The sequence below is a fragment of the Salvelinus alpinus genome, chromosome 2 (genome assembly GCF_045679555.1).
Source record: "Salvelinus alpinus chromosome 2, SLU_Salpinus.1, whole genome shotgun sequence".
Taxonomy (NCBI): Eukaryota; Metazoa; Chordata; class Actinopteri; order Salmoniformes; family Salmonidae; genus Salvelinus; species Salvelinus alpinus.
This window is the reverse complement of record NC_092087.1, coordinates 105,644,472-105,670,971: the sequence shown is the minus strand read 5'-3', so window position 1 is coordinate 105,670,971 and position 26,500 is coordinate 105,644,472. Positions and strand designations below refer to the sequence as shown.

Genomic DNA, 26,500 nt, shown 5'->3' with positions numbered 1-26,500 from the left:
ACAGGCCAGTACATCAGGAGACGTGGAGGAGGCCATAGGAGGGCAACAACCCAGCAGCAGGACCGCTACCTCCGCCTTTGTGCAACGAGGTGCACTGCCAGAGCCCTGCAAAATGACCTCCAGCAGGCCACAAATGTGCATTCCATTTGCACATCAGCATGTGAAATGTATTGTCAATCAGTGTTGCTTCCTAAGTGGACAGTTTGATTTCACTGAAGTGTGATTGACTTGGAGTTATATTGTGTTGTTTAAGTGTTCCCTTTATTTTTTTGAGCAGTGTATATTAAATATTTATATATATAACATAACATATATATCATATATTTCTATACATAACATAACATATATATTATATATTTATATATATAACATAACATAACATATATATGTTTATATATATAACATAACATATATATTATATATTTATATATATAACATAACATAACATATATATTAAATATTTATATATAAATAACATAACATAACATATATATTATATATTTATATAACATAACATATATATTATATATTTATATATATAACATAACATATATATGAAATATTTATATATATAACAGAACATAACATATATATTATATATTTATATATATAACATAACATAACATATATATTATATATTTATATATATAATATAACATAACATAATAACATATATATTATATATTTATATATATAACATAACACATATATTATATATTTATATATATAACATACCATATATATTATATATTTATATATATAACATAACATATATATTATATATTTATATATATATAACATAACATATATACTATATATTTATATATATAACATAACATATATATTATATATTTATATATATAACATAACATATATATTATACATTTATATATATAAGATAACATAACATATATATTATATATTTATATGTATAACATAACATAACATATATATTATATATTTATGTATATATAACATATTCCATATATATGTTTAGCACCATAAAGTCCCTCCAGGATTTTTGCTTGATTCCACAATATATATCCGTTTGCATCAGTTTCAATGGGTAACTTATATTTTGAAAACCGAACCGCCGATTCTACTATTGTTGCTCAGGCAAATGTTGTTCACGACACACAATAAGGAGATAGGAGGGAGACTGTGTGAGAGGTGAAAAGCGAAGCAGGGAGGGATGGTGAATGATTGGCAGAGAGAACAGGGGCATATTCATTACGGAAACCTTTTAACGTTTAAGAACTAAATGGAAGCACACAGAGCAAAATGAGAGTTTCTATTGGAATAAATTCAGGTATGTCCCTCCACGTTTCGTTCTGTTTGTTCTGTTTGCTTCCGTTTAAAGGCAAACTATTTCCAACATAGTTTTATGTGAAACCACACTGTTATTCTAATGATTTGTTTTATTTAGTTTAGTAGAAGCTCATGTCTTAAGGATCCTAAATAATGCCATAGATTACATTAAAATATATTAAACTAGACGGCAAGAAAAGTATGACGTAAAATGAGAACCTGGTATTCCAACTGATTATAAGCTGCAATATTATCTTCTGATTCAAAATGTTTTTCTTTTGTTTTTCTTTCCTAAAAAGGAACTAAACAGACTCTGGAAGGGAGAGATACTCGGTTACAGGAATGACTGGACAGCAGAACAGGGTAGCAAACTCCAGGGTGGGTACGGTACTCTAGGGTAGGGTGCTGTAGGTTAGGGTAGAGTACTCTAGGGTAGGGTGCTGTAGGTTAGGGTAGAGTACTCTAGGGTAGGGTGCTGTAGGTTAGGGTAGAGTACTCTAGGGTAGGGTGCTGTAGGTTAGGGTAGAGTAAGCTAGGGTAGGGTGCTGTAGGTTAGGGTAGAGTACTCTAGGGTAGGGTGCTGTAGGTTAGGGTAGAGTACTCTAGGGTAGGGTGCTGTAGGTTAGGGTAGAGTACTCTAGGGTAGGGTGCTGTAGGTTAGGGTAGAGTACTCTAGGGTAGGGTGCTGTAGGTTAGGGTAGAGTACTCTAGGGTAGGGTGCTGTAGGTTAGGGTAGAGTACTCTAGGGTAGGGTGCTGTAGGTTAGGGTAGAGTACTCTAGGGTAGGGTGCTGTAGGTTAGGGTAGAGTACTCTAGGGTAGGGTGCTGTAGGTTAGGGTAGAGTACTCTAGGGTAGGGTGCTGTAGGTTAGGGTAGAGTACTCTAGGGTAGGGTGCTGTAGGTTAGGGTAGAGTACTCTAGGGTAGGGTGCTGTAGGTTAGGGTAGAGTACTCTAGGGTAGGGTGCTGTAGGTTAGGGTAGAGTACTCTAGGGTAGGGTAGGGTGCTGTAGGTTAGGGTAGAGTACTCTAGGGTAGGGTAGGGTGCTGTAGGTTAGGGTAGAGTACTCTAGGGTAGGGTGCTGTAGGTTAGGGTAGAGTACTCTAGGGTAGGGTGCTGTAGGTTAGGGTAGAGTACTCTAGGGTAGGGTAGAGTACTCTAGGGTAGGGTAGAGTACTCTAGGGTAGGGTAGGGTGCTGTAGGTTAGGGTAGAGTACTCTAGGGTAGAGTAGAGTACTCTAGGGTAGGGTAGAGTACTCTAGGGTAGGGTAGGGTGCTGTAGGTTAGGGTAGAGTACTCTAGGGTAGGGTAGGGTGCTGTAGGTTAGGGTAGAGTACTCTAGGGTAGGTATGGTACTCTAGGGTAGGGTAGAGTACTCTAGGGTAGGGTAGGGTGCTGTAGGTTAGGGTAGAGTACTCTAGGGTAGGTATGGTACTCTAGGGTAGGGTAGAGTACTCTAGGGTAGGGTAGGGTGCTGTAGGTTAGGGTAGAGTACTCTAGGGTAGGTATGGTACTCTAGGGTAGGGTAGAGTACTCTAGGGTAGGGTAGGGTGCTGTAGGTTAGGGTAGAGTACTCTAGGGTAGGTATGGCACTCTAGGGTAGGGTAGAGTACTCTAGGGTAGGGTGGGGGGCTCTAGGGTAGGGTAGGGTGCTCTAGGGGAGGGTACTGTGCTCCTGCATTTGGTCACGTTGTTTAACTCTTCAGAGAGGTGGTGGTGGTGTTGCTAGGGATGTTGCTACGGGGCTCCAGCCTCAGTTTGATTGGTCGTTTGGGCATCAGCATACCCTGGATGTCCATCTCCAATGGGATCTATAGAGAATAACATAACATAACCCTGGTTGTCCATCTCCAACAGTGTGTGTGTGTGTGTGTGTGTGTGTGTGTGTGTGTGTGTGTGTGTGTGTGTGTGTGTGTGTGTGTGTGTGTGTGTGTGTGTGTGTGTGTGTGTGTGTGTGTGTGTGTGTGTGTGTGTGTGTGTGTGTGTGTGTGTGTGTGTGTGTGTGTGTGTGCATTGTGTGTGTGTGTGTGTGTGCATTGTGTGTGTTGCATTAGGGTGATCTTTGGACTTCCTGCTACAATCTCATCTGATAACTCCTGTTACGTAACACTCCCCAGGCCAGATCTAAGACCAGATTCCCCTGCCCCAGTCCTAACCTGAACCATTAGATACTAACCTAACCACTGATCTAGGACCAGATTCCCTTGCCCCAGTCCTAACCTGAACCGTTAAATACTAACCTAACCACTGATCTAGGACCAGAATCCCCTGCCCCAGTCCTAACCTGAACCATTAGATACTAACCTAACCACTGATCTAGGACCAGATTCCCCTGCCCCAGTCCTAACCTGAACCATTAGATACTAACCTAACCACTGATCTAGGACCAGATTAGAACCATTAGATACTAACAGGTCCATGTTAAAACAGGTCAATGTTAAAACAGGTGGTGACCATGTTAAAACAGGTGGTGACCATGTTAAAACAGGCAGTGACCATGTTAAAACAGGTGGTGACCATGTTAAAACAGGTGGTGACCATGTTAAAACAGGTGGTGACCATGTTAAAACAGGTGGTGACCATGTTAAAACAGGTGGTGACCATGTTAAAACAGGTGGTGACCATGTTAAAACAGGTGGTGACCATGTTAAAACAGGTGGTGACCATGTTAAAACAGGTGGTGACCATGTTAAAACAGGTGTTGACCATGTTAAAACAGGTGGTGACCATGTTAAAACAGGTGTTGACCATGTTAAAACAGGTGGTGACCATGTTAAAACAGGTGTTGACCATGTTAAAACAGGTGGTGACCATGCTACAACAGGAGGTGACCATGTTAAAACAGGTGGTGACCATGTTAAAACAGGTGGTGACCATGTTAAAACAGGTGTTGACCATGTTAAAACAGGTGGTGACCATGTTAAAACAGGTGTTGACCATGTTAAAACAGGTGGTGACCATGTTAAAACAGGTGGTGACCATGTTAAAACAGGTGTTGACCATGTTAAAACAGGCGGTGCCCATGTAAAACAGGTGGTGGCAAGTGCAGCCTCTATCTATGAATGATAGTGATGTTTGATGATGTCGTATTCTGTCTGCTCAGGTGAGCGTCTCACCTCGGTCTCGTCGCAGACGGAGAAAGTGAAACTCTGGAGGATCTCGACCATGGCCAGTTTGATCATGATCAGGGCGAAGCGCATCCCGATACAGTTCCTGGGCCCCGCCCCAAACGGCATGTACGTGTACGGATCAATAGACTCCTTGTTCTCCTTATTGAACCTGGACAGGGAGAGGGCAGACACATTAAACATTGTATTGTAGTTCATTTGTGGTTGTGGTTGTACTGTGGTTGTATTAAGGTTGTGTTATGGTTGTATTGTGTTTGTATTGTAGTTGATTTGTGGTTGTGGTTCAGACACATTACACATTGTGTTGTAGTTGATTTGTGGTTGTGGTTCAGACACATTACACATTGTATTGTAGTTGATTTGTGGTTGTGGTTCAGACACATTGCACATTTTACTGTAGTTCATTTGTGGTTTTGTTAAGGTTGTGTTATGGTTGGATTGTGGTTACGGTGCGGTCCAGTACCTCTCTGGTTTGAACTCATCAGGGTCAGACCAGATCTCTGGGTCACGGTGGAGGGTCCACGTGGGAACCAGAACAACGCAGTCTTTGGGGATGACGATACCATTGATCTCCACCGTCTTCTTGGCGACCCTCTCCAGTCGCAGCATGACGGGGTACAGTCTCAGAGACTCGTTCAACACACAGTCCAAATAGTCCATCTGCATCAGAGCTTCATACTGGATTGGAGCCTGCACCATGGATACATACACATCAGTACCTCATCACATCTGGCACCGTGGATACATACACATCAGTACCTCACCACATCTGGCACCGTGGTTACACACACATCAGTACCTCATCACATCTGGCACCGGGGTTACACACAAATCAGTACCTCACCACATCTGACACCGGGGTTACACACACATCAGTACCTCACCACATCTGGCACCGTGGTTACATACACATCAGTACCTCATCACATCTGGCACTGTGGTTACATACACATCAGTACCTCACCACATCCGTCACCGGGGTTACATACACATCAGTACCTCACCACATCTGCAACCAGGGTTACATATGTGGGGGTTACCTTGTTGGGGAACACAGTATCTATCTCCTCCTGCAGTTTGGTCATGGTGTGGGGATTACCTTGTTGGGGAACACAGTATCTATCTCCTCCTGCAGTTTGGTCATGGTGTGGGGGTTACCTTGTTGGGGAACACAGTATCTATCTCCTCCTCCAGTTTGGTCATGGTGTGGGGGTTACCTTGTTGGGGAACACAGTATCTATGTCCTCCTGCAGTTTGGTCATGTTGTGGGGGTTACCTTGTTGGGGAACACAGTATCTATCTCCTCCTGCAGTTTGGTCATGGTGTGGGGGTTACCTTTTTGGGGAACACAGTATCTATCTCCTCCTGCAGTTTGGTCATGGTGTGGGGGTTACCTTGTTGGGGAACACAGTATCTATCTCCTCCTGCAGTTTGGTCATGGTGTGGGGGTTACCTTGTTGGGGAACACAGTATCTATCTCCTCCTGCAGTTTGGTCATGGTGTGGGGGTTACCTTGTTGGGGAACACAGTATCTATCTCCTCCTGCAGTTTGGTCATGGTGTGGGGGTTACCTTGTTGGGGAACACAGTATCTATCTCCTCCTGCAGTTTGGTCATGGTGTGGGGGTTACCTTGTTGGGGAACACAGTATCTATCTCCTCCTGCATTTTGGTCATGGTGTGGGGGTTACCTTGTTGGGGAACACAGTATCTACCTCCTCCGGCAGTTTGGTCATGGTTTGGGGGTTACCTTGTTGGGGAACACAGTATCTATCTCCTCCTGCAGTTTGGTCAGGGTGTGGGGGTTGGTTGCCAGATTATAGGCCAGGAAACTCATAGTAGTGCTGCTGGTCTCGTAGCCGGCGAAGATGAAGATCATGGCCTGAGACAAGATCTCATGATCAGTCAGTCCTGTGGAAGGAGAGAGGGAGAGGAGAGGAGAGTAGAAGAAAGGAGAGAAGGGGAGAGGAGAAGAGAAATAGAGAGAGAGAATAGTTTGTAACAGGTGTGTGTTTGTTACAGTAGGTTACAGTTGTGTGTTAGTAACAGTAGTTTACAGGTGTGTGTTTGTAACAGTAGTTTACAGGTGTGTGTTAGTAACAGTAGTTTACAGGTGTGTGTTAGTAACAGTAGTTTACAGGTGTGTGTTTGTAACAGTAGTTTACAGGTGTGTGTTTGTAACGGTAGTTTATAGGTCAAATTCATTTACAAAGCCCTTCTTACATCAGCTGATATATCAAAGTGCTCTACAGAAACCCAGCCTAAATCCCCAAACAGCAAGAAATGCAGGTGTAGAAGCATGGTGGCTAGGAAAAACTCCCTAGAAATTGCCAAAACTTTGGAAGAAACCTAGAGAGGAACCAGGCTATGAGGGGTGGCCAGTCCTCTTCTGGCTGTGCCGGGTGGAGATTATAACAGAACATGGCCAAGATGTTCAAATGTTCATAAATGACCAGCATGGTCAAATAATAGTAATCACAGTGAACAGGTCAGGGTTCCATAGCCGCAGGCAGAACAGTTGAAACTGGAGCAGCAGCACGGCCAGGTGGACTGGGGACAACAAGGAGTCCTCATGCCAGGTAGTCCTGAGGCATGGTCCTAGGGCTCAGGTCCTCCGAGAGAGAGAAAGAAAGTGACTCAGCCCCTGTAATTGGGTTAGAGGCAGAGAATCCCAGTGGAGAGAGGGGAACCGGCCAGGCAGAGACAGCAAGGGTGGTTCGTTGCTCCAGTGCCTTTCCGTTCACCTTCACACTCCTGGGCCAGACTACACTCAATCATAGGACCTACTGAAGAGATGAGTCTTCAATAAAGACTTAAAGGTTGAGACCGAGTCTGCGTCTCTCACATGGGTAGGCAGACCATTTCATAAAAATGGAGCTCTGTAGGAGAAAGCCCTGCCTCCAGCTGTTTGCTTAGAAATTCTAGAGACAATTAGGAGGCCTGCGTCTTGTGACCGTAGCGTACGTGTAGGTATGTACGGCAGGACCAAATCGGAAAGATAGTTAGGAGCAAGCCCATGTAATGCTTTGCAGGTTAGCAGTAAAAGCAGCTAGTGTAGAGAGGCTTCTAACCTAGAAGTAACTAAAGCATGGATTAATTTTTCTGCATAATTTTTGGACAGAAAATGTCTGATTTTTGCAATGTTACGTAAATGGAAAAAATCTGTCCTTGAAACAGTCTTGATATGTTCGTCAAAAGAGAGATCAGGGTCCAGAGTAACGCCGAGGTCCTTCACAGTTTTATTTGAGACGACTGTACAACCATCACGATTAATTGTCAGATTCAACAGAAGATCTCTTTCATCCGCATAGCAGTGAAAGTTATCATTATGTTTCCGAATGACATCCCAAAGAGGTAAAATATATAGTGAAAACAATAGTGGTCCTAAAACGGAACCTTGAGGAACACCAAAATTTACAGTTGATTTGTCAGAGGACAAACCATTCACAGAGACAAACTGATATCTTTCCGAGAGACAAGATCTAAACCAGGCCAGAACTTGTCCGTGTCGACCAATTAGAGTTTCCAGTCTCTCCAGAAGAATGTGGTGATCGATGGTATCAAAGCAGCACTAAGGTCTAGGAGCACGAGGACAGATGTAGCACTAAGGTCTAGGAGCACGAGGACAGATACAGCACTAAGGTCTAGGAGCACGAGGACAGATGTAGCACTAAGGTCTAGGAGCACGAGGACAGATACAGCACTAAGGTCTAGGAGCACGAGGACAGATACAGCACTAAGGTCTAGGAGCACGAGGACAGATGCAGCACTGAGGTCTAGGAGCACGAGGACAGATACAGCACTAAGGTCTAGGAGCACGAGGACAGATACAGCACTAAGGTCTAGGAGCACGAGGACAGATGTAGCACTAAGGTCTAGGAGCACGAGGACAGATACAGCACTAAGGTCTAGGAGCACGAGGACAGATACAGCACTAAGGTCTAGGAGCACGAGGACAGAAGCAGCACTAAGGTCTAGGAGCACGAGGACAGATACAGCACTAAGGTCTAGGAGCACGAGGACAGAAGCAGCACTAAGGTCTAGGAGCACGAGGACAGAAGCAGCACTAAGGTCTAGGAGCACGAGGACAGAAGCAGCACTAAGGTCTAGGAGCACGAGGACAGATACAGCACTAAGGTCTAGGAGCACGAGGACAGATGCAGCACTGAGGTCTAGGAGCACGAGGACAGATACAGCACTAAGGTCTAGGAGCACGAGGACAGAAGCAGCACTAAGGTCTAGGAGCACGAGAACAGATACAGCACTAAGGTCTAGGAGCACGAGGACAGATACAGCACTAAGGTCTAGGAGCACGAGGACAGAAGCAGAGCCTCGGTCTGACGCCATTAAAAGGTCATTTACCACCTTCACAAGTGGAGTCTCAGTGCTATGATCGGGTCTAAAACCAGACTAATGTTTTGAGAGGAATGGGAGATTTGATATAGGCCGACTTTCCCCAAAGAAGTTCATTAATTTATTACTGCTCAAGTGAAAGCCATCCTCTCTTGGGGAATGCTGCGTTTTAGTTAGCTTTGCGACAGTATCAAAAATACATTTCGTAGTTTAAAGTTGTGTGTTTGTCACAGTAGTTCACAGTTGTGTGTTTGTAACAGTATTTTACAGGTGTGTGTTTGTAACAGTAGTTTACAGGTGTGTGTTTGTAACAGTATTTTACAGGTGTTTGTTCGACAGGTACCTTTAGTCTGTTCCTCTCCTGTCTTTGTGTCGTTGCCTTTTTGAGAGTCGATCATCAGTTGTAAGAAATCCACCCGACTCTGCAAATTAAATTAGGTCAAATATGTCCAATCGCAGCCAACACAAACAGATTTTACTGGATCTGGTCCAATCACAACCAACACAAACAGATTCTAATGGATCTGGTCCAATCACAACCAACACAAACCGATTCTAATGGATCTGGTCCAATCACAACCAACACAAACAGATTCTAATGGATCTGGTCCAATCACAACCAACACAAACAGATTCTACTGGATCTGGTCCAATCACAACCAACACAAACCGATTCTAATGGATCTGGTCCAATCACAACCAACACAAACAGATTCTAATGGATCTGGTCCAATCACAACCAACACAAACAGATTATAATGGATCTGGTCCAATCACAACCAACACAAACAGATTCTCATGGATCTGGTCCAATCACAACCAACACAAACAGATTCTAATGGATCTGGTCCAATCACAACCAACACAAACAGATTCTAATGGATCTGGTCAAATCACAACCAACACAAACAGATTCTAATGGATCTGGTCCAATCACAACCAACACAAACAGATTCTTATGGATCTTGTCCAATCACAACCAACACAAACAGATTCTAATGGATCTCGTCCAATCACAACCAACACAAACAGATTATAATGGATCTCGTCCAATCACATCCAACACAAACAGATTATAATGGATCTCGTCCAATCACAACCAACACAAACAGATTATAATGGATCTCGTCCAATCACAACCAACACAAACACATTCTACTGGATCTGGTCCAATCACAACCAACACAAACAGATGCTAACATGAATGTAGATATTTGGGTCCCAATAATTGTGTTTTTAAATAAAAAATAAAAAAATTGTGTTTTTAAATTCTGACATGATATCGATATAGACATTTCATATTGGTTCCCATCACTAGTTACATAGGTTTCCTAAACATAATAAAAAAATACAGAATATTACAATACAAATACAAATGTACAGATGAAAATATCAACATAACAATCAAATATGAATATAAAACATGTTTACAGTTGAGTTCCCAGTGTCACGTCCAGATTTGATCTTAGCCAGCGAGGCGTAAAAGAAGTCTGTCACCGCAGACGGGAAGAAAGAAAACTTCATCTTCTCCAAGATAGGACCAGTGAAGGGAAACAACACTGGAAAAGGAGAGGAGGGGGGAGGAGGGGAGAGGAGAGGAAGGGAGGACAGGAGAGGAGAAGAGGAGAGGAGAGGTGGAGAGGAACGTTTTATAGAAAGGTGTACAACTGCATATGATTAGAAAGTTCAATTTTGTGTCTCTCTGTGTGTGTGTGTGTGTGTGTGTGTGTGTGTGTGTGTGTGGTCTCACCGAATAGGAGCAACAGTGGGTTGAACATGTCAAACTTGATCATCTTCTTGACGTTGGAGACGAAGGGGTCTGAAGGGTTGTTCAGAGAGTCAATGTCCACACTGAAGGCTGTGCTGGTGACCACGTCCATACTGTAGGGCCCAAAGAACCTGCAACACAAACACAATTACACATCTACTGACCACAACTACACAACTACTGACCACAACCACACACCTACTGACCACAACTACACAACTACTAACCACAACCACGCAACTACTGACCACAACCACACAACTACTGACCACAACTACACAACTACTGACCACAATTACACATCTACTGACCACAACTACACAACTACTGACCACAATTACACACCTACTGACCACAACTACACAACTACTGACCACAACTACACAACTACTGACCACAATTACACACCTACTGACCACAACCACACATCTACTGACCACAACTACACAACTACTGACCACAATTACACACCTACTGACCACAACTACACACCTACTGACCACAATTACACACCTACTGACCACAATTACACACCTACTGACCACAACTACACACCTACTGACCACAATTACACACCTACTGACCACAATTACACACCTACTGACCACATCTACACAACTACTGACCACAATTACACACCTACTGACCACAATTACACATCTACTGACCACAATTACACACCTACTGACCACAATTACACACCTACTGACCACAACTACACAACTACTGACCACAACTACACAACTACTGACCACAACTACTGACCACAACTACACAACTACTGACCACAACTACTGACCACAACCACACAACTACTGACCACAATTACACACCTACTGACCACAATTACACACCTACTGACCACAACTACACAACTACTGACCACAATTACACACCTACTGACCACAACTACACAACTACTGACCACAATTACACAACTACTGACCACAATTACACACCTACTGACCACAACTACACACCTACTGACCACAATTACACACCTACTGACCACAACTACTGACCACAACTACACAACTACTGACCACAACTACACAACTACTGACCACAACTACCGACCACAACCACTGACCTCAACCACTGACCACACAACTACTGACCACAACGACTGGCCACAACTACACAACTACTGACCACAACTACTGACCACATCTACTGACCACACAACTACTGACCACACAACTACTGACCACAACTACTGACCACATCTACTGACCACACAACTACTGACCACAACTACTGACCACAACTACTGACCACAACTACTAACCACACAACTACTGACCACAACTACTGGCCACAACTACTGACCACAACTAGTGACCACAACAGCTGACCACACCTACTGACCACCAACTACTGACCACAACTACTGACCACAACTACTAACCACACAACTACTGACCACAACTACTGACCGCAACTACTGACCACACAACTACTGACCACAACTACTGACCACACCTACTGACCACCAACTACTGACCACAACAGCTGACCACAACTAGTGACCACAACTACTGACCACAACTACTGACCACACCGTGGCGGCAGGTAGCTTAGTGGTTAGAGTGTTGGGCCAGTAACCGAAAGGTTACAAGATCGAATCCCCGAGTTGACAAGGTAAAAATCTGTCATTCTGCTCCTGAACAAGGCAGTTAACCCACTGTTCCTAGGCCGTCATTGAAAATAAGAATTTGTTCCTAACTGACTTGACTTGTTAAATAAAGCTTAAATAAAATAAAATAACGACTAACTACTAAATACTGACCACAACTACCGACCACACAACTGACCACAACTACTCATCTCAACTAAATCAGATCAAATGTATTTGTCACATGCGTCGCATACAACAGGTGTAGAACTTACCGTGAAATGCTTACTTACAAGCCCTTAACCAAGAATGCAATTCAAGAAACAGAGTTAAGAAAATATTTACTAAATAAACTAAAGTAAAAAATATGTAAATAGTTTGGGTGGCCATTTGATTAATTGTTCAGCAGTAATTTGGAATGCGGCTGCGACAGAGCCTGGACTCGAACCAGGATCTCTAGTACATCACAGCCTAGTACATCACAGCCTAGTACATCACAGCCTAGTACATCACAGCCTAGTACATCACAGCCTAGTACATCACAGCCTAGTACATCAGCACTGCGATGCCTTAGACCACCACTTAGGAGGCCCCGGGTGACAGGAGTCTTTGACAATTTTTAGGGCCTTCCTCTGACACCACCTAGTATATAGGTCCTGGATGGCAGGAAGCTTTGCCCCAGTGATGTACTGGGCCGTACGCACTACGCTCTGTAGCTCCTTACTGTCAGATAACGAGCAGTTGCCATACAAGGCGGTGATGCAACCGGACAGGATGCTCTCGATGGTGCAGCTGTAGAACCTTTTGAGGATCTGGCGACCCATGCCAAATCTTTTCAGTCTCCTTAGGGGGAAAAGGCGTTGTCGTGCCCTCTTCACGACTGTCTTGGTGTGTTTGGACCATGATAGTTTGTTGGTGATGTGGACACCAAGGAACTTGAAACTCTCGACCCGCTCCACTACAGCCCCGTCGATGTGAATGGGGTCGTGTTCGGTCCTCCTTTACCTGTAGTCCACGATCAGATACTTTGTCTTGCTCACATTGAGGGAGAGGTTGTTGTCTTGGCACCACACTGCCAGGTCTCTGACCTCCTCCCTATAGACTGTCTCATCGTTGTCGGTGATCAGGCCTACCACTCTTTTGTCATCAGCAACCTTAATGATGGTGTTGGTGTCGTGCTTGGCCAGGCAGTCGTGGGTGAACTGGGAGTACAGGAGGGGACTAAGCACAAACCCATGAGTGGCCCTCGTGTTGAGGATCAGCGTGGCAGACCTGGGGGCGGCCCGTCAGGAAGTTCAGGATCCAGTTGCAGAGGAAGGTGTTTAGTCCCAGGGTCTTTAGCTTAGTGATGAGCTTTGTGGGCACTATGGTGTTGAACGCTGAGCAGTAGTCAATGTACAGCATATTCATGCATGTGTTGCTTTTGTCCAGGTGGGAAAGGGCAGTGTGGAGTGCAATAGAGATTGCATCATCTGTGGATCTGTTGGGGCGGTAGGTGAATTGGAGTGGGTGTAGTGTTTCCGGGATGATTGTGTTGATGTGAGCCATGACCAGCCTTTCAATGCACTTCATGGTTACCGACGTGAGTGCTATGGATCTGTTGGGGCGGTATGCTCGTCATGTAGGCAGGTTACCTTCACTTTCTATTGCACAGGGACTATGATTGTCTGCTTGAAACATGTAGTTATTACAGACTCGGGTTAGGGAGAGGTTAAAATGTCAGTGAAGACACTTGCCAGTTGGTCCGTGCGTCCTCTGAGTACACGTCCTGGTAATCTGTCCTGCCCTGCGGTTGCACATGTGACATGCTGGTAGATATTAGATCAAATGGATTTAAGTTTTCCTTCATTGAAGCCACTTGGAGCGCCACTTCTGGACGAGCATTTTCTTGTTTACTTATGGCCTTATTTTTTATTTTTTATTTTATCTTTATTTTACTTGGCAAGCCAGTTAAGAACAAATTGTTATTGTCAATGACAATGCTACCATCCCTTATACAGCTCGTTGAGTGTGATCTTACTGCCAGTTTTGGTTTGTGGTGGTAAATAGATGGCTACGAAAAATATAGATGAAAACTCTCTTGGTAGATAGTGTTGTCTACAGCTTATCATGACGTACTCTACCTCAGGCCAAGAGTGTGCAAAGCTGTCATCAAGGCAAAAGGTGGCTATATGTGTGTGTATATTATAATCAAGACTCAGAGGTGTAAGTTGAAATGTCAGAGGTCAGAGGTTAGAGGTCAGGACTCACTCCTTCACTTCGATGGTCTGGTCTTTATCTGCCTGCTTCTTCATTCCATTCAGCAGGTTAGCAGAGTGATGCTTCATGATACCAAACATCTAGAGGAGAGAAACAGAGAGAGAGGAGAGGTAGAGAGAGAGAGGAGAGAGAGAGAGAGGGGTAGAGAGAGAGGTAGAGAGGTAGAGAGAGAGAGAGAGAGAGAGAGAGATAGAGAGGGAGAGAGGAGAGAGAGAGAGAGAGAGAGAGAGAGGTAGAGAGAGAGAGACACAGAGAGAGACGGAGAGAGGAAGAGAGAGAGAGAGAGAGAGAGACAGAGAGACAGAGCAATAGAGAAAGGTAGAGAGAGAGAGAGGTAGAGAGAGACAGAGAGAAAGAGCAATAGAGAGAGAGAGGGGAGAGAGAGAGCGAGAGAGAGAGAGAGAGGGGTTAGTAGAGCGCTGCTTCATGATTAGGGTTGAATGGCAATAACCCGGTTACCGAGATTTACCGCCAATAACCACTCCCCTTTCCCAGGATAAATAACAGAGAGAAACCGCTAAGTTATTCATATGAACAGCATGACGTGTCCTTAAAAAAAGCTCCTTAGCGTTAAACCATTAAATCTTTATGAAGAGAAGTGTAAGCCATCTGCATCTAATTCTAGTCCTATATTATGATTCAAGCCATTAGAATGAAGAAGATAGAGGTCCTGGGTGGTGCCATCTGCATCTAATTCTAGTCCTATATTATGATTCAAGCATGTCATTAGAATGAAGAAGATAGAGGTCCTGGGTGGTGCCATCTGCATCTAATTCTAGTCCTATATTATGATTCAAGCATGTCATTAGAATGAAGAAGATAGAGGTCCTGGGTGGTGCCATCTGCATCTAATTCTAGTCCTATATTATGATTCAAGCATGTCATTAGAATGAAGAAGATAGAGGTCCTGGGTGGTGCCATCTGCATCTAATTCTAGTCCTATATTATGATTCAAGCATGTCATTAGAATGAAGAAGATAGAGGTCCTGGGTGGTGCCATCTGCATCTAATTCTAGTCCTATATTATGATTCAAGCATGTCATTAGAATGAAGAAGATAGAGGTCCTGGGTGGTGCCATCTGCATCTAATTCTAGTCCTATATTATGATTCAAGCATGTCATTAGAATGAAGAAGATAGAGGTCCTGGGTGGTGCCATCTGCATCTAATTCTAGTCCTATATTATGATTCAAGCATGTCATTAGAATGAAGAAGATAGAGGTCCTGGGTGGTGCAGCGGTCAAAAGCATTGCACCGCCTGGTGTTCGATCCCAGGCTGTGTCACAACCGACCGTGACCGTGAACCCCATAGTACGGCGCACAATTGGCCCAGCGCCGTCCGGGACGTTGGCTTATCGTACTCTAGCAACTCCGTGTGACAGGGCCGGTCGCCTGCAAGCTGACTCTGGTTGTCAGTCGAGTGGTGTTTCACTTTAGTACTGCTGACATCCGGGTCAAGCAGGAAGTAGGTGGTCATGTCTTTCACATTAGTGCTGCTGACATCTGGGTGAAACAGGAAGTAGGTGGTCAGGTGGGTCATGTTTCAGAGGACGCGTGACTCCACCTTTGAATAATAATGTAAAGAAGGTATCTGTTTTACATTTTGTATTCATTTGCAAAAATTTCTAAAAAACGGTTTCCGCGCTGTCATTATGGGGTATTGTGTGTAGTAGATTGATGAGAAAAAATTATAATTTAATACATTTTAGAATACAGCTGTAGCATAACCAAATGTGTAAAAAGACAAGGGGTCTGAATACTTTTCTGAATGCACTGTATGTTCTAGAATCTAGAAAAACATGTCACAATGCTAAAGAAGTTAATCTTGGAGCTTTTAATAAGTTTGCTCTGTGTATCCTGTTATACTGTTATATCCTGTTTCACATCCGGGTTACAAGACCAGAAGGCAGAGTTGAAAAGAAAAATAACTTAGTTGTAAAAAAAGTAATACAGCAAAGACACTGGCTATAACAATTAAAGACAAATCCTTATCTCTTTCCACTGTCTGTGTTCTTTTGCCCATCTTAATATTTTCTTTTTATTGGCCATTCTGAGATATGGCTTTGTCTTTGCAACTCTGCCTAGAAGGCCAGCATCCCGGAGTCGCCTCTTCACTGTTGACGTTGAGACTGGTGTTTTGCGGGTACAATTTAATGAAGCTGCCAGTTGAGGACTTGTGAGGCATCTGTTTCTCACACTAGACACTCTCACAACTGGAGTAAATGTCACTTGGCTTTTTATAGCCGATCATTCAGAGTATCTCTACCGCTCCTGCTGTCTCTAGAGAGTTGAAAACAGCAGGTCTGGGACAGGTAGCACGTCTGGTGATCAGGTCAGGGTTCCATAGCCGCAGGCAGATCAGTTGAAACTGGAGCAACAGCACGGCCAGGTGGACTGGGGACAACAAGGAGTCATCAGGCCAGGTAGTCCTGAGGCATGGTCCTAGGGCTCAGGTCCTCCGGGAGCAATTTCCAAACATCTGAAGGTACCACGTTCATCCCTACAAACAATAGTATGCAAGTAGAAACACAATGAGACCACGCAGCCGTCATACCGCTCAGGAAGGAGACGCGTTCTGTCTCCTAGAGATGAACGTACTTTGGTGCGAAAAGAGCAAATCAATCCCAGAACAACAGCAAAGGACCTTGTGAAGATGCTGGAGGAAACAGGTACAAAAGTATCTATATCCACAGTAAAACGAGTCCTATATCGACATAATCTGAAAGGCCGCTCAGCAAGGAAGAAGCCACTGCTCCAAAGCCGACATAAAAGAAAGCAAGACTATGGTTTGCAACTGCACATTGAGACAAAGATTGTACTTTTTGGAGAAATGTCCTCTGGTCTGATGAAAGAAAAATAGAACTGTTTGGCCATAATGACCATCGTTATGTTTGGAGGAGAAATGGGGAGGCTTGCAAGCCGAAGAACACCATCCCACCGTGAAGCATTGGGGTGGCAGCATCATGTTGTGGGGGTGCTTTGCTGCAGGAGGGACTGGTGCACTTCACAAAATAGATGGCATCATGAGGCAAGAAAATGATGTGGATATATTGAAGCAACATCTCAAGACATCAGTCAGGAAGTTAAAGCTTGGTCGCAAATGGGTCTTCCAAATGGACAATGACTCCAAGCATACTCCAAATTTGTGGCAAAATGGCTTAAGGACAACAAAGTCAAGGTATTGGAGTGGCCATCATAAAGCCCTGACCTCAATCCTATAGAAGATTTGTGGGCAGAACTGAAAAAGTGTGTGCGAGCAAGGAGGCCTACAACCCGGACTCAGTTACACCAACTCTGTCAGGAGGAATGGGCCAAAATTCACCCAACTTATTGTGGAAAGCTTGTGGAAGGCTACCCAAAACATTTGACCCAAGTTAAACAATTTAAAGGCAATGCTACCAAATACTAATTGAGTGTATGTAAACTTCTGACCCACTGGGAATGTGATGAAAGAAATAAAAGCTTAAGTGAATAATTCTCTATACTATTATTCTGACATTTCACATTCTTAAAATAAAGTGGTGATCCTAAATGACCTAAGACAGGGAATGTTTACTCTGATTAAATGTCAGGAATTGTGAAAAACTTAGTTGAAATGTTTCTGGCTCGGGTTTATGTAAACTTCCGACTTCAGTTGTATAAAAAATGTATAAATATAAATGTACTATATGTATATTTAATTTTATACTCCTGACTTCGACATTGCTTGTCTTAATATTTCTATATTTCTTAATTCCATTGTTTTACTTGTAGACTTGGGTATTGTTAGATATCCCTGTTGGAGCACAAGCATTTCACTACACCCGCAGTAACATCTGCTAAATATGTGTATCGACTAAGGAAATTTGATTTGATTTAGTTTGAGTTCATAACAAGCTATAATGAGTTTAAAGTTTATAACAAGCTATAATGAGTTAATAGTTTATAACAAGCTATAATGAGTTAGTAAAGAGTTTATAACAAGCTATAATGAGTTAATAGTTTATAACAAGGTATAATGAGTTAATAGTTTATAAGAAGCTATAATGAGTTAGTAAAGAGTTTATAAGAAGCTATAATGAGTTAATAGTTTATAACAAGCTATAATGAGTTAGTAAAGAGTTTATAACAAGCTATAATGAGCTAATAGTTTATAAGAAGCTATAATGAGTTAATAGTTTATAACAAGCTATAATGAGTTAGTAAAGAGTTTATAACAAGCTATAATGAGCTAATAGTTTATAACAAGCTATAATGAGTTTATAGTTTATAACAAGCTATAATGAGTTAGTAAAGAGTTAATAACAAGCTATAATGAGTTAATAGTTTATAACAAGCTATAATGAGATAATAGTTTATAACAAGCTATAATGAGTTAGTAAAGAGTTTATAACAAGCTATAATGAGCTAATAGAGAGTTTATAACAAACTATAATGAGTTAATAGTTTATAACAAGCTATAATGAGTTAATAGTTTATAACAAGCTATAATGAGTTAATAGTTTATAATGAGTTAATAGTTTATAACCAGCTATAATGAGTTAATAGTTTATAACAAGCTATAATGAGTTAATAGTTTATAACAAGCTATAATGAGTTAATAGTTTACAACAAGCTATAATGAGTTAATAGTTTATAACAAGCTATAATGAGTTAATAGTTTATAACAAGCTATAATGAGTTAATAGTTTACAACAAGCTATAATGAGTTAATAGTTTATAACAAGCTATAATGAGTTAATCGTTTATAACAAGCTAGAATGAGTTAATAAAGAGTTTATAACAAGCTAGAATGAGTTAATAGTTTATAACAAGCTATAATGAGTTAATAGTTTATAACAAGCTATAATGAGTTTATGAAGAGTTTATAATAAGCTATAAAGCGTTTATAACAAGTTAATAACAAGTTCTAAAGAGTTTATAACAAGCTATAATGATTTAATAGTTTAATAGTTTATAACAAGTTTTAATGAGTTTATAAAGAGTTTATAACAAGCTATAATGAGTTAGTAAAGAGTTATAACAAGCTATAGTGAGTTTATAACAAGCTATAAAGTGTTTATAACAAGCTATAATGAGTTTATAACAAGCTATAATGAGTTTATAACAAGCTATAATGAGTTTATAACAAGCTATAAAGTGATTCTAACTTGTTGATAAAACATAGAAAAGGCGAGATGGAGGGATGGTTCTACCTCTTTTAGTCGTCCAGAGGTAAAGGAAGGTGAGAGGACACTGCGGATCCGTCTCCATGTATCGTCCTCGGCAAAGGACAACGCGTCAAACAGCTCGCCATTCAGAAACATGAAGTTCTACAGCATGGAGGACAGTTATAACAATGATATGATTTAATAACGATCATTAATAATTAATATTGATTATTCTATTTACATAATATTCACACTACTTTGAAATGAATTTCATAAATAATGTATTAATAAAATCAGCAATAATTTTTTGGGTTATTATTATTCAGATTGTGTGTGTGTGTGTGTGTGTGTGTGTCTCACCCTGCGGTTGGTGAAGATGTTGTAACACTCTTTAATCAGGACGGTCTTGATCAGGCTTTGGTCCATGATGCACAGAACAGGCTGCCTCCCATCATAGATCCTTCACAGAGGAGAAACACACCTGGCTTTAACCACTATATATACACCTACATGGTACACAGAACAGACTGCCTCCCATCATAGATCCTTCACAATGGCATTTAGTTGAGCTGTAACCTTGTAACCTTATTCTAAAATTGATTTAATCTTGTCAATAGGGGGGCGCTATTTTCACTTTGGAAAAAATCGTGCCCAATTTAAACGGCCTCGTACTCTATTCTAGATCATACAATATGCATATTATTATTACTATTGGATAGAAAACACTCAAGTTTCTAAAACTGTTTGAATTATATCTGTGAGTAAAACAGAACTCATTTGGCAGCAAACTTCCAGACAGGAAGTGAAAATTCTGAAAATGGGGCTCTGTTTCAGGGCCTGCCTATTCAACTGGCTTATATTTATCGATATACATGCACTTCATACGCCTTCCACTAGATGTCAACAGGCAGTGGAAGGTGGAATGGGGTGTCTAGCTTGATCTGAGGTCGAACAAGAGCTTTTGGAGTGGCAGGTCAGGAATTTCCTTTGTCTACCAAGGCGCGCGAAGCACCTCGATATTGTCTTCTGATAAGCGTTCGGTTTACAAATCAAATCAAATCAAATCAAATTTTATTAGTCACATACACATGGTTAGCAGATGTTAATGCGAGTGTAGCGAAATGCTTGTGCTTCTAGTTCCGACAATGCAGTAATAACCAACAAGTAATCTAACCTAACAATTCCACAACTACTACCTTACACACACACACAAGTGTAAAGGGATAAAGAATATGTACATAAAGATATATGAATGAGTGGTGGTACAGAACGGCATGGCAGATGCAGTAGATGGTATAGAGTACGGTATATACATATGAGATGAGTACTGTAGGGTATGTAAACATAAAGTGGCATAGTTTAAAGTGGCTAGTGGTACATGTATTACATAAAGATGGCAAGATGCAGTAGATGATATAGAGTACAGTATATACATATGAGATGGGTAATGTAGGGTATGTAAACATTATATTAAGTGGCATTGTTTAAAGTGGCTAGTGGTACATTTTTACATAATTTCCATCAATTCCCATTTTTAAAGTGGCTGGAGTTGAGTCAGTATGTTGGCAGCGGCCGCTAAATGTTAGTGGTGGCTGTTTAACAGTCTGATGGCCTTGAGATAGAAGCTGTTTTTCAGTCTCTCGGTCCCTGCTTTGATGCACCTGTACTGACCTCGCCTTCTGGATGATAGCGGGGTGAACAGGCAGTGGCTTGGGTGGTTGTTGTCCTTGATGATCTTTATGGCCTTCCTGTGACATCGGGTGGTGTAGGTGTCCTGGAGGGCAGGTAGTTTGCCCCCGGTGATGCGTTCTGCAGACCTCACTACCCTCTGGAGAGCCTTACGGTTGTGGGCGGAGCAGTTGCCATACCAGGCGGTGATACAGCCCGACAGGATGCTCTCGATTGTGCATCTGTAGAAGTTTGTGAGTGCTTTTGGTGACAAGCCGAATTTCTTCAGCCTCCTTTTTATTTATTTATTTATTTATTTAACCTTTATTTAACCAGGTAGGCAAATTGAGAACACGTTCTCATTTACAATTGCGACCTGGCCAAGATAAAGCAAAGCAGTTCGACACATACAACAACACATAGTTACACATGGAGTAAAACAAACATATAGTCAATAATACAGTGAAAAAAATAAATAAGTCTATATACAATGTGAGCAAGTGAGGTGAGATAAGGGTGGTGAAGGCAAACAAATATATGTATAAATAAATAAAAATATAAAAGGCCATGGAGGCGAAGTGAGTACAACACAGCAAGTAAAATAAAAAATAAAAAAATAAATAAAAAAAATAAATAAAAAATAAATAAAAATAAAACAATGGAATGGTTGGTTTGCAGTGGAAGAAAGTGCAAAGTAGAGACAGAAATAATGGGGTGCAAAGGAGCAAAATAAATTAATAAATAAATACAGTAGGTAAAGAGGTAGTTGTTTGGGCTAAATTGTAGATGGGTTATGTACAGGTGCAGTAATCTATGAGCTGCTCTGACAGCTGGTGCTTAAAGCTAGTGAGGGAGATAGGTGTTTCCAGTTTCAGAGATTTTTGTAGTTCGTTCCAGTCATTGGCAGCAGAGAACTGGAAGGAGAGGCGTCCAAAGGAAGAATTGGTTTTGGGGGTGACTAGAGAGATATACCTGCTGGAGCGCGTGCTACAGGTAGGTGCTGCTATGGTGACCAGCGAGCTGAGATAAGGGGGGACTTTACCTAGCAGGGTCTTGTAGATGACCTGGAACCAGTGGGTTTGGCGACGAGTATGAAGCGAGGGCCAGCCAACGAGAGTGTACAGGTCGCAGTGGTGGGTAGTATATGGGGCTTTGGTGACAAAACGGATGGCACTGTGATAGACTGCATCCAATTTATTGAGTAGGGTTTTGGAGGCTATTTTGTAAATGACATCACCGAAGTCGAGGATTGGTAGGATGGTCAGTTTTACAAGGGTATGTTTGGCAGCATGAGTAAAGGATGCTTTGTTGCGGAATAGGAAGCCAATTCTAGATTTGACTTTGGATTGGAGATGTTTGATGTGAGTCTGGAAGGAGAGTTTACAGTCTAACCAGACACCTAGGTATTTGTAGGTGTTCACATATTCTAAGTCAGAGCCGTCCAAAGTAGTGATGTTGGACAGGCGGGCAGGAGCAGGCAGTGATCGGTTGAAGAGCATGCATTTGGTTTTACTTGTATTTAAGAGCAGTTGGAGGCCACGGAAGGAGAGTTGTATGGCATTGAAGCTCGCCTGGAGGGTTGTTAACACAGTGTCAAAAGAAGGGCCAGAAGTATACAGAATAGTGTCGTCTGCGTAGAGGTGGATCAGAGAATCACCAGCAGCAAGAGCGACATCATTGATGTAAACAGAGAAGAGAGTCGGTCCAAGAATTGAACCCTGTGGCACCCCCATAGAGACTGCCAGAGGCCCGGACAACAGACCCTCCGATTTGACACACTGAACTCGATCAGAGAAGTAGTTGGTGAACCAGGCGAGGCAATCATTAGAGAAACCAAGGCTGTCGAGTCTGCCAATGAGGATGTGGTGATTGACAGAGTCAAAGGCCTTGGCCAGGTCAATGAATACGGCTGCACAGTATTGTTTCCTATCAATGGCGGTTACGATATCGTTTATGACCTTGAGCGTGGCTGAGGTGCACCCATGACCAGCTCTGAAACCAGATTGCATTGCGGAGAAGGTGTGGTGGGATTCGAAATGGTCGGTAATCTGTTTGTTGACTTGGCTTTCGAAGACCTTAGAAAGGCAGGGTAGGATAGATATAGGTCTGTAGCAGTTAGGGTCAAGGGTGTCCCCCCCTTTGAAGAGGGGGATAACCGCAGCTGCTTTCCAATCTTTGGGGATCTCAGACGACACGAAAGAGAGGTTGAAGAGGCTAGTAATAGGGGTGGCAACAATTTCAGCAGATAGTTTTAGAAAGAAAGGGTCCAGATTATCTAGCCCGGCTGATTTGTAAGGGTCCAGATTTTGCAGCTCATTTAGAACATCAGCTGACTGTATTTGGGAGAAAGAGAAATGGGGAAGGCTTGGGCGAGTAGCAGAGGGGAGGGCAGTGCTGTTGTCCGGGGTAGGGGTAGCCAGGTGGAAGGCATGGCCAGCCGTAGAAAAATGCTTATTGAAATTCTCAATTATAGTGGATTTGTCGGTGGTGACAGTGTTTCCTATCTTCAGAGCGGTTGGAAGCTGGGAGGAGGTGTTCTTATTCTCCATGGACTTTACGGTGTCCCAGAACTTTTTTGAATTTGTGTTGCAGGAAGCAAATTTCTGCTTGAAAAAGCTAGCCTTGGCTGTTCTAACTGCCTGTGTATATTGGTTTCTGGCTTCCCTGAAAAGTTGCATATCACGGGGGCTGTTCGATGCTAATGCAGAACGCCATAGGATGTTTTTCTGTTGGTTAAGGGCAGTCAGGTCAGGAGAGAACCAAGGGCTATATCTGTTCCTGGTTCTAAATTTCTTGAATGGGGCATGCTTATTCAAGATGGTGAGGAAGGCATTTTTAAAAAATGACCAGGCATCCTCTACTGACGGGATGAGATCAATATCCTTCCAGGATACCCCGGCCAGGTCGATTAGAAAGGCCTGCTCGCTGAAGTGTTTCAGGGAGCGTTTGATAGTGATGAGTGGAGGTCGTTTGACCGCTGACCCATTACGGATGCAGGCAATGAGGCAGTGATCGCTGAGATCTTGGTTGAAAACAGCAGAGGTGTATTTGGAGGGCAAGTTTGTTAGGATGATATCTATGAGGGTACCCGTGTTTACGGAATTGGGGTGGTACCTGGTAGGTTCATTTATAATTTGTGTGAGATTGAGGGCATCAAGCTTAGATTGTAGGGTGGCTGGGGTGTTGAGCATGTTCAAATTTAGGTCGCCTAGCAGCACGAGCTCTGAAGATAGATGGGGGGCAATCAGTTCACATATAGTGTCCAGAGCACAGCTGGGGGCAGAGGGTGGTCTATAGCAGGCGGCAACGGTGAGAGACTTGTTTTTAGAGAGGTGGATTTTTAAGGTTGAAGAGGTTGAAGAGGCGCTGCTGCGCCTTCTTCACAACGCTGTCTGTGTGGGTGGACCAATTCAGTTTGTCCGTGATGTGTACACCGAGGAACTTAAAACTTTCCACCTTCTCCACTACTGACCCGTCGATGTGGATAGGGGGGTGCTCCCTCTGCTGTTTCCTGAAGTCCACAATCATCTCCTTTGTTTTGTTGACGTTGAGTGTGAGGTTATTTTCCTGACACCACACTCCGAGGGCCCTCACCTCCTCCCTGTAGGCCGTCTCGTCGTTGTTGGTAATCAAGCCTACCACTGTAGTGTCATCCGCAAACTTGATGATTGAGTTGGAGGCGTGCATGGCCACGCAGTCGTGGGTGAACAGGGAGTACAGGAGAGGGCTCAGAACGCACCCTTGTGGGGCCCCAGTGTTGAGGATCAGCGGGGTGGAGATGTTGTTACCTACCCTCACCACCTGGGGGCGGCCCGTCAGGAAGTCCAGGACCCAGTTGCACAGGGCGGGGTCGAGACCCAGGGTCTCGAGCTTGATGACGAGTTTGGAGGGTACTATGGTGTTGAATGCTGAGCTGTAATCGATGAACAGCATTCTCACATGGGTATTCCTCTTGTCCAGATGGGTTAGGGCAGTGTGCAGTGTGGTTGCGATTGCGTCGTCTGTGGACCTATTGGGTCGGTAAGCAAATTGGAGTGGGTCTAGGGTGTCCGGTAGGGTGGAGGTGATATGGTCCTTGACTAGTCTCTCAAAGCACTTCATGATGACGGAAGTGAGTGCTACGGGGCGGTAGTCATTTGGCTCAGTTACCTTAGCTTTCTTGGGAACAGGAACAATGGTGGCCCTCTTGAAGCATGTGGGAACAGCAGACTGGGATAAGGATTGATTGAATATGTCCGTAAACACACCAGCCAGCTGGTCTGCGCATGCTCTGAGGACGCGGCTGGGAATGCCGTCTGGGCCTGCAGCCTTGCGAGGGTTAACACGTTTAAATGTTTTACTCACCTCGGCTGCAGTGAAGGAGAGCCCGCAGGTTTTGGTAGGGGGCCGTGTCAGTGGCACTGTATTGTCCTCAAAGCGGGCAAAAAAGTTGTTTAGCCTGTCTGGGAGCAAGACATCCTGGTCCGCGACGGGGCTGGTTTTCTTTTTGTAATCCGTGATTGACTGTAGACCCTGCCACATACCTCTTGTGTCTGAGCTGTTGAATTGCGACTCGATTTTGTCTCTGTACTGGGACTTAGCCTGTTTGATTGCCTTGCGGAGAGAATAGCTACACGGCGAATATCTCCGGCTCTGATTTTATTTGATACATGTGATAATAACATCGTAAAGTAGGTTTTTTCAACCGAGTTTTATCAGATTATTCAACGTTTATTGGGACTTTTGGAGTTTTCCGTTCTTTGCGTCGAGAGAAAATGGGAACGTTATCAACATTCAAGAATCAATCAAGAATTTTAGCAACCTTGGCTAGCATTGTGGTGCGAATTCGACAGGAGAAAAGGACATTCTAAAACCAAACAACGATTTATTCTAGACCAAGGACTCCTTGTACAAGATTCTGATGGAAGCTCAGCAAAAGTAAGAACAATTCATGATGTTATTTCGTATTTCTGTGGAAAATGTTGAGTCCTATTATTCGCGTTTTGGCGGGCGCTGTCTCGCTATAACGTAAGCTGTTTGTTATGGTAAAGTTATTTTTTTAAATCTAACACGGCGGTTGCATTAAGAACCAGTGTATCTTTCATTTGCCATACAACAAGTATTTTTATGTAAAGTTTATGATGAGTTCTTTGGTCAGATTAGGTGAGTGTCCAAAATATCTCTGGAGATTCTAGTGAATCGATGCTACGTATTCACAATGTATAATCAGGATTTGTAGCTCTAAATATGCACATTTTCGAACAAAACACAAGTGTATTGTATAACCTGATGTTATA

General features: G+C 42.9%; 1 protein-coding gene across 3 annotated transcripts in view; it reads right to left on the bottom strand.

The window, feature by feature from the left end:
• Window positions 1-1,053: 1,053 nt before the first annotated feature.
• The window catches only part of LOC139568404 (cytochrome P450 3A27-like), a 61,223-nt gene continuing 35,776 nt past the window's right edge, over window positions 1,054-26,500 (bottom strand). For all 3 annotated transcript variants that reach the window (XM_071390195.1, XM_071390194.1, XM_071390196.1), the window contains 10 exons: window positions 19,917-20,016; window positions 19,602-19,718; window positions 14,420-14,508; window positions 10,537-10,685; window positions 10,218-10,345; window positions 9,130-9,208; window positions 6,184-6,344; window positions 4,899-5,125; window positions 4,424-4,586; window positions 1,054-3,118 (listed from right to left, as the gene is read on the bottom strand). In XM_071390195.1, the coding sequence (XP_071246296.1) occupies window positions 3,002-3,118; window positions 4,424-4,586; window positions 4,899-5,125; window positions 6,184-6,344; window positions 9,130-9,208; window positions 10,218-10,345; window positions 10,537-10,685; window positions 14,420-14,508; window positions 19,602-19,718; window positions 19,917-20,016 (1,330 nt within the window). In that variant the 3' untranslated portion in view covers window positions 1,054-3,001. The remainder of the gene's footprint in view (window positions 3,119-4,423; window positions 4,587-4,898; window positions 5,126-6,183; window positions 6,345-9,129; window positions 9,209-10,217; window positions 10,346-10,536; window positions 10,686-14,419; window positions 14,509-19,601; window positions 19,719-19,916; window positions 20,017-26,500) is intronic.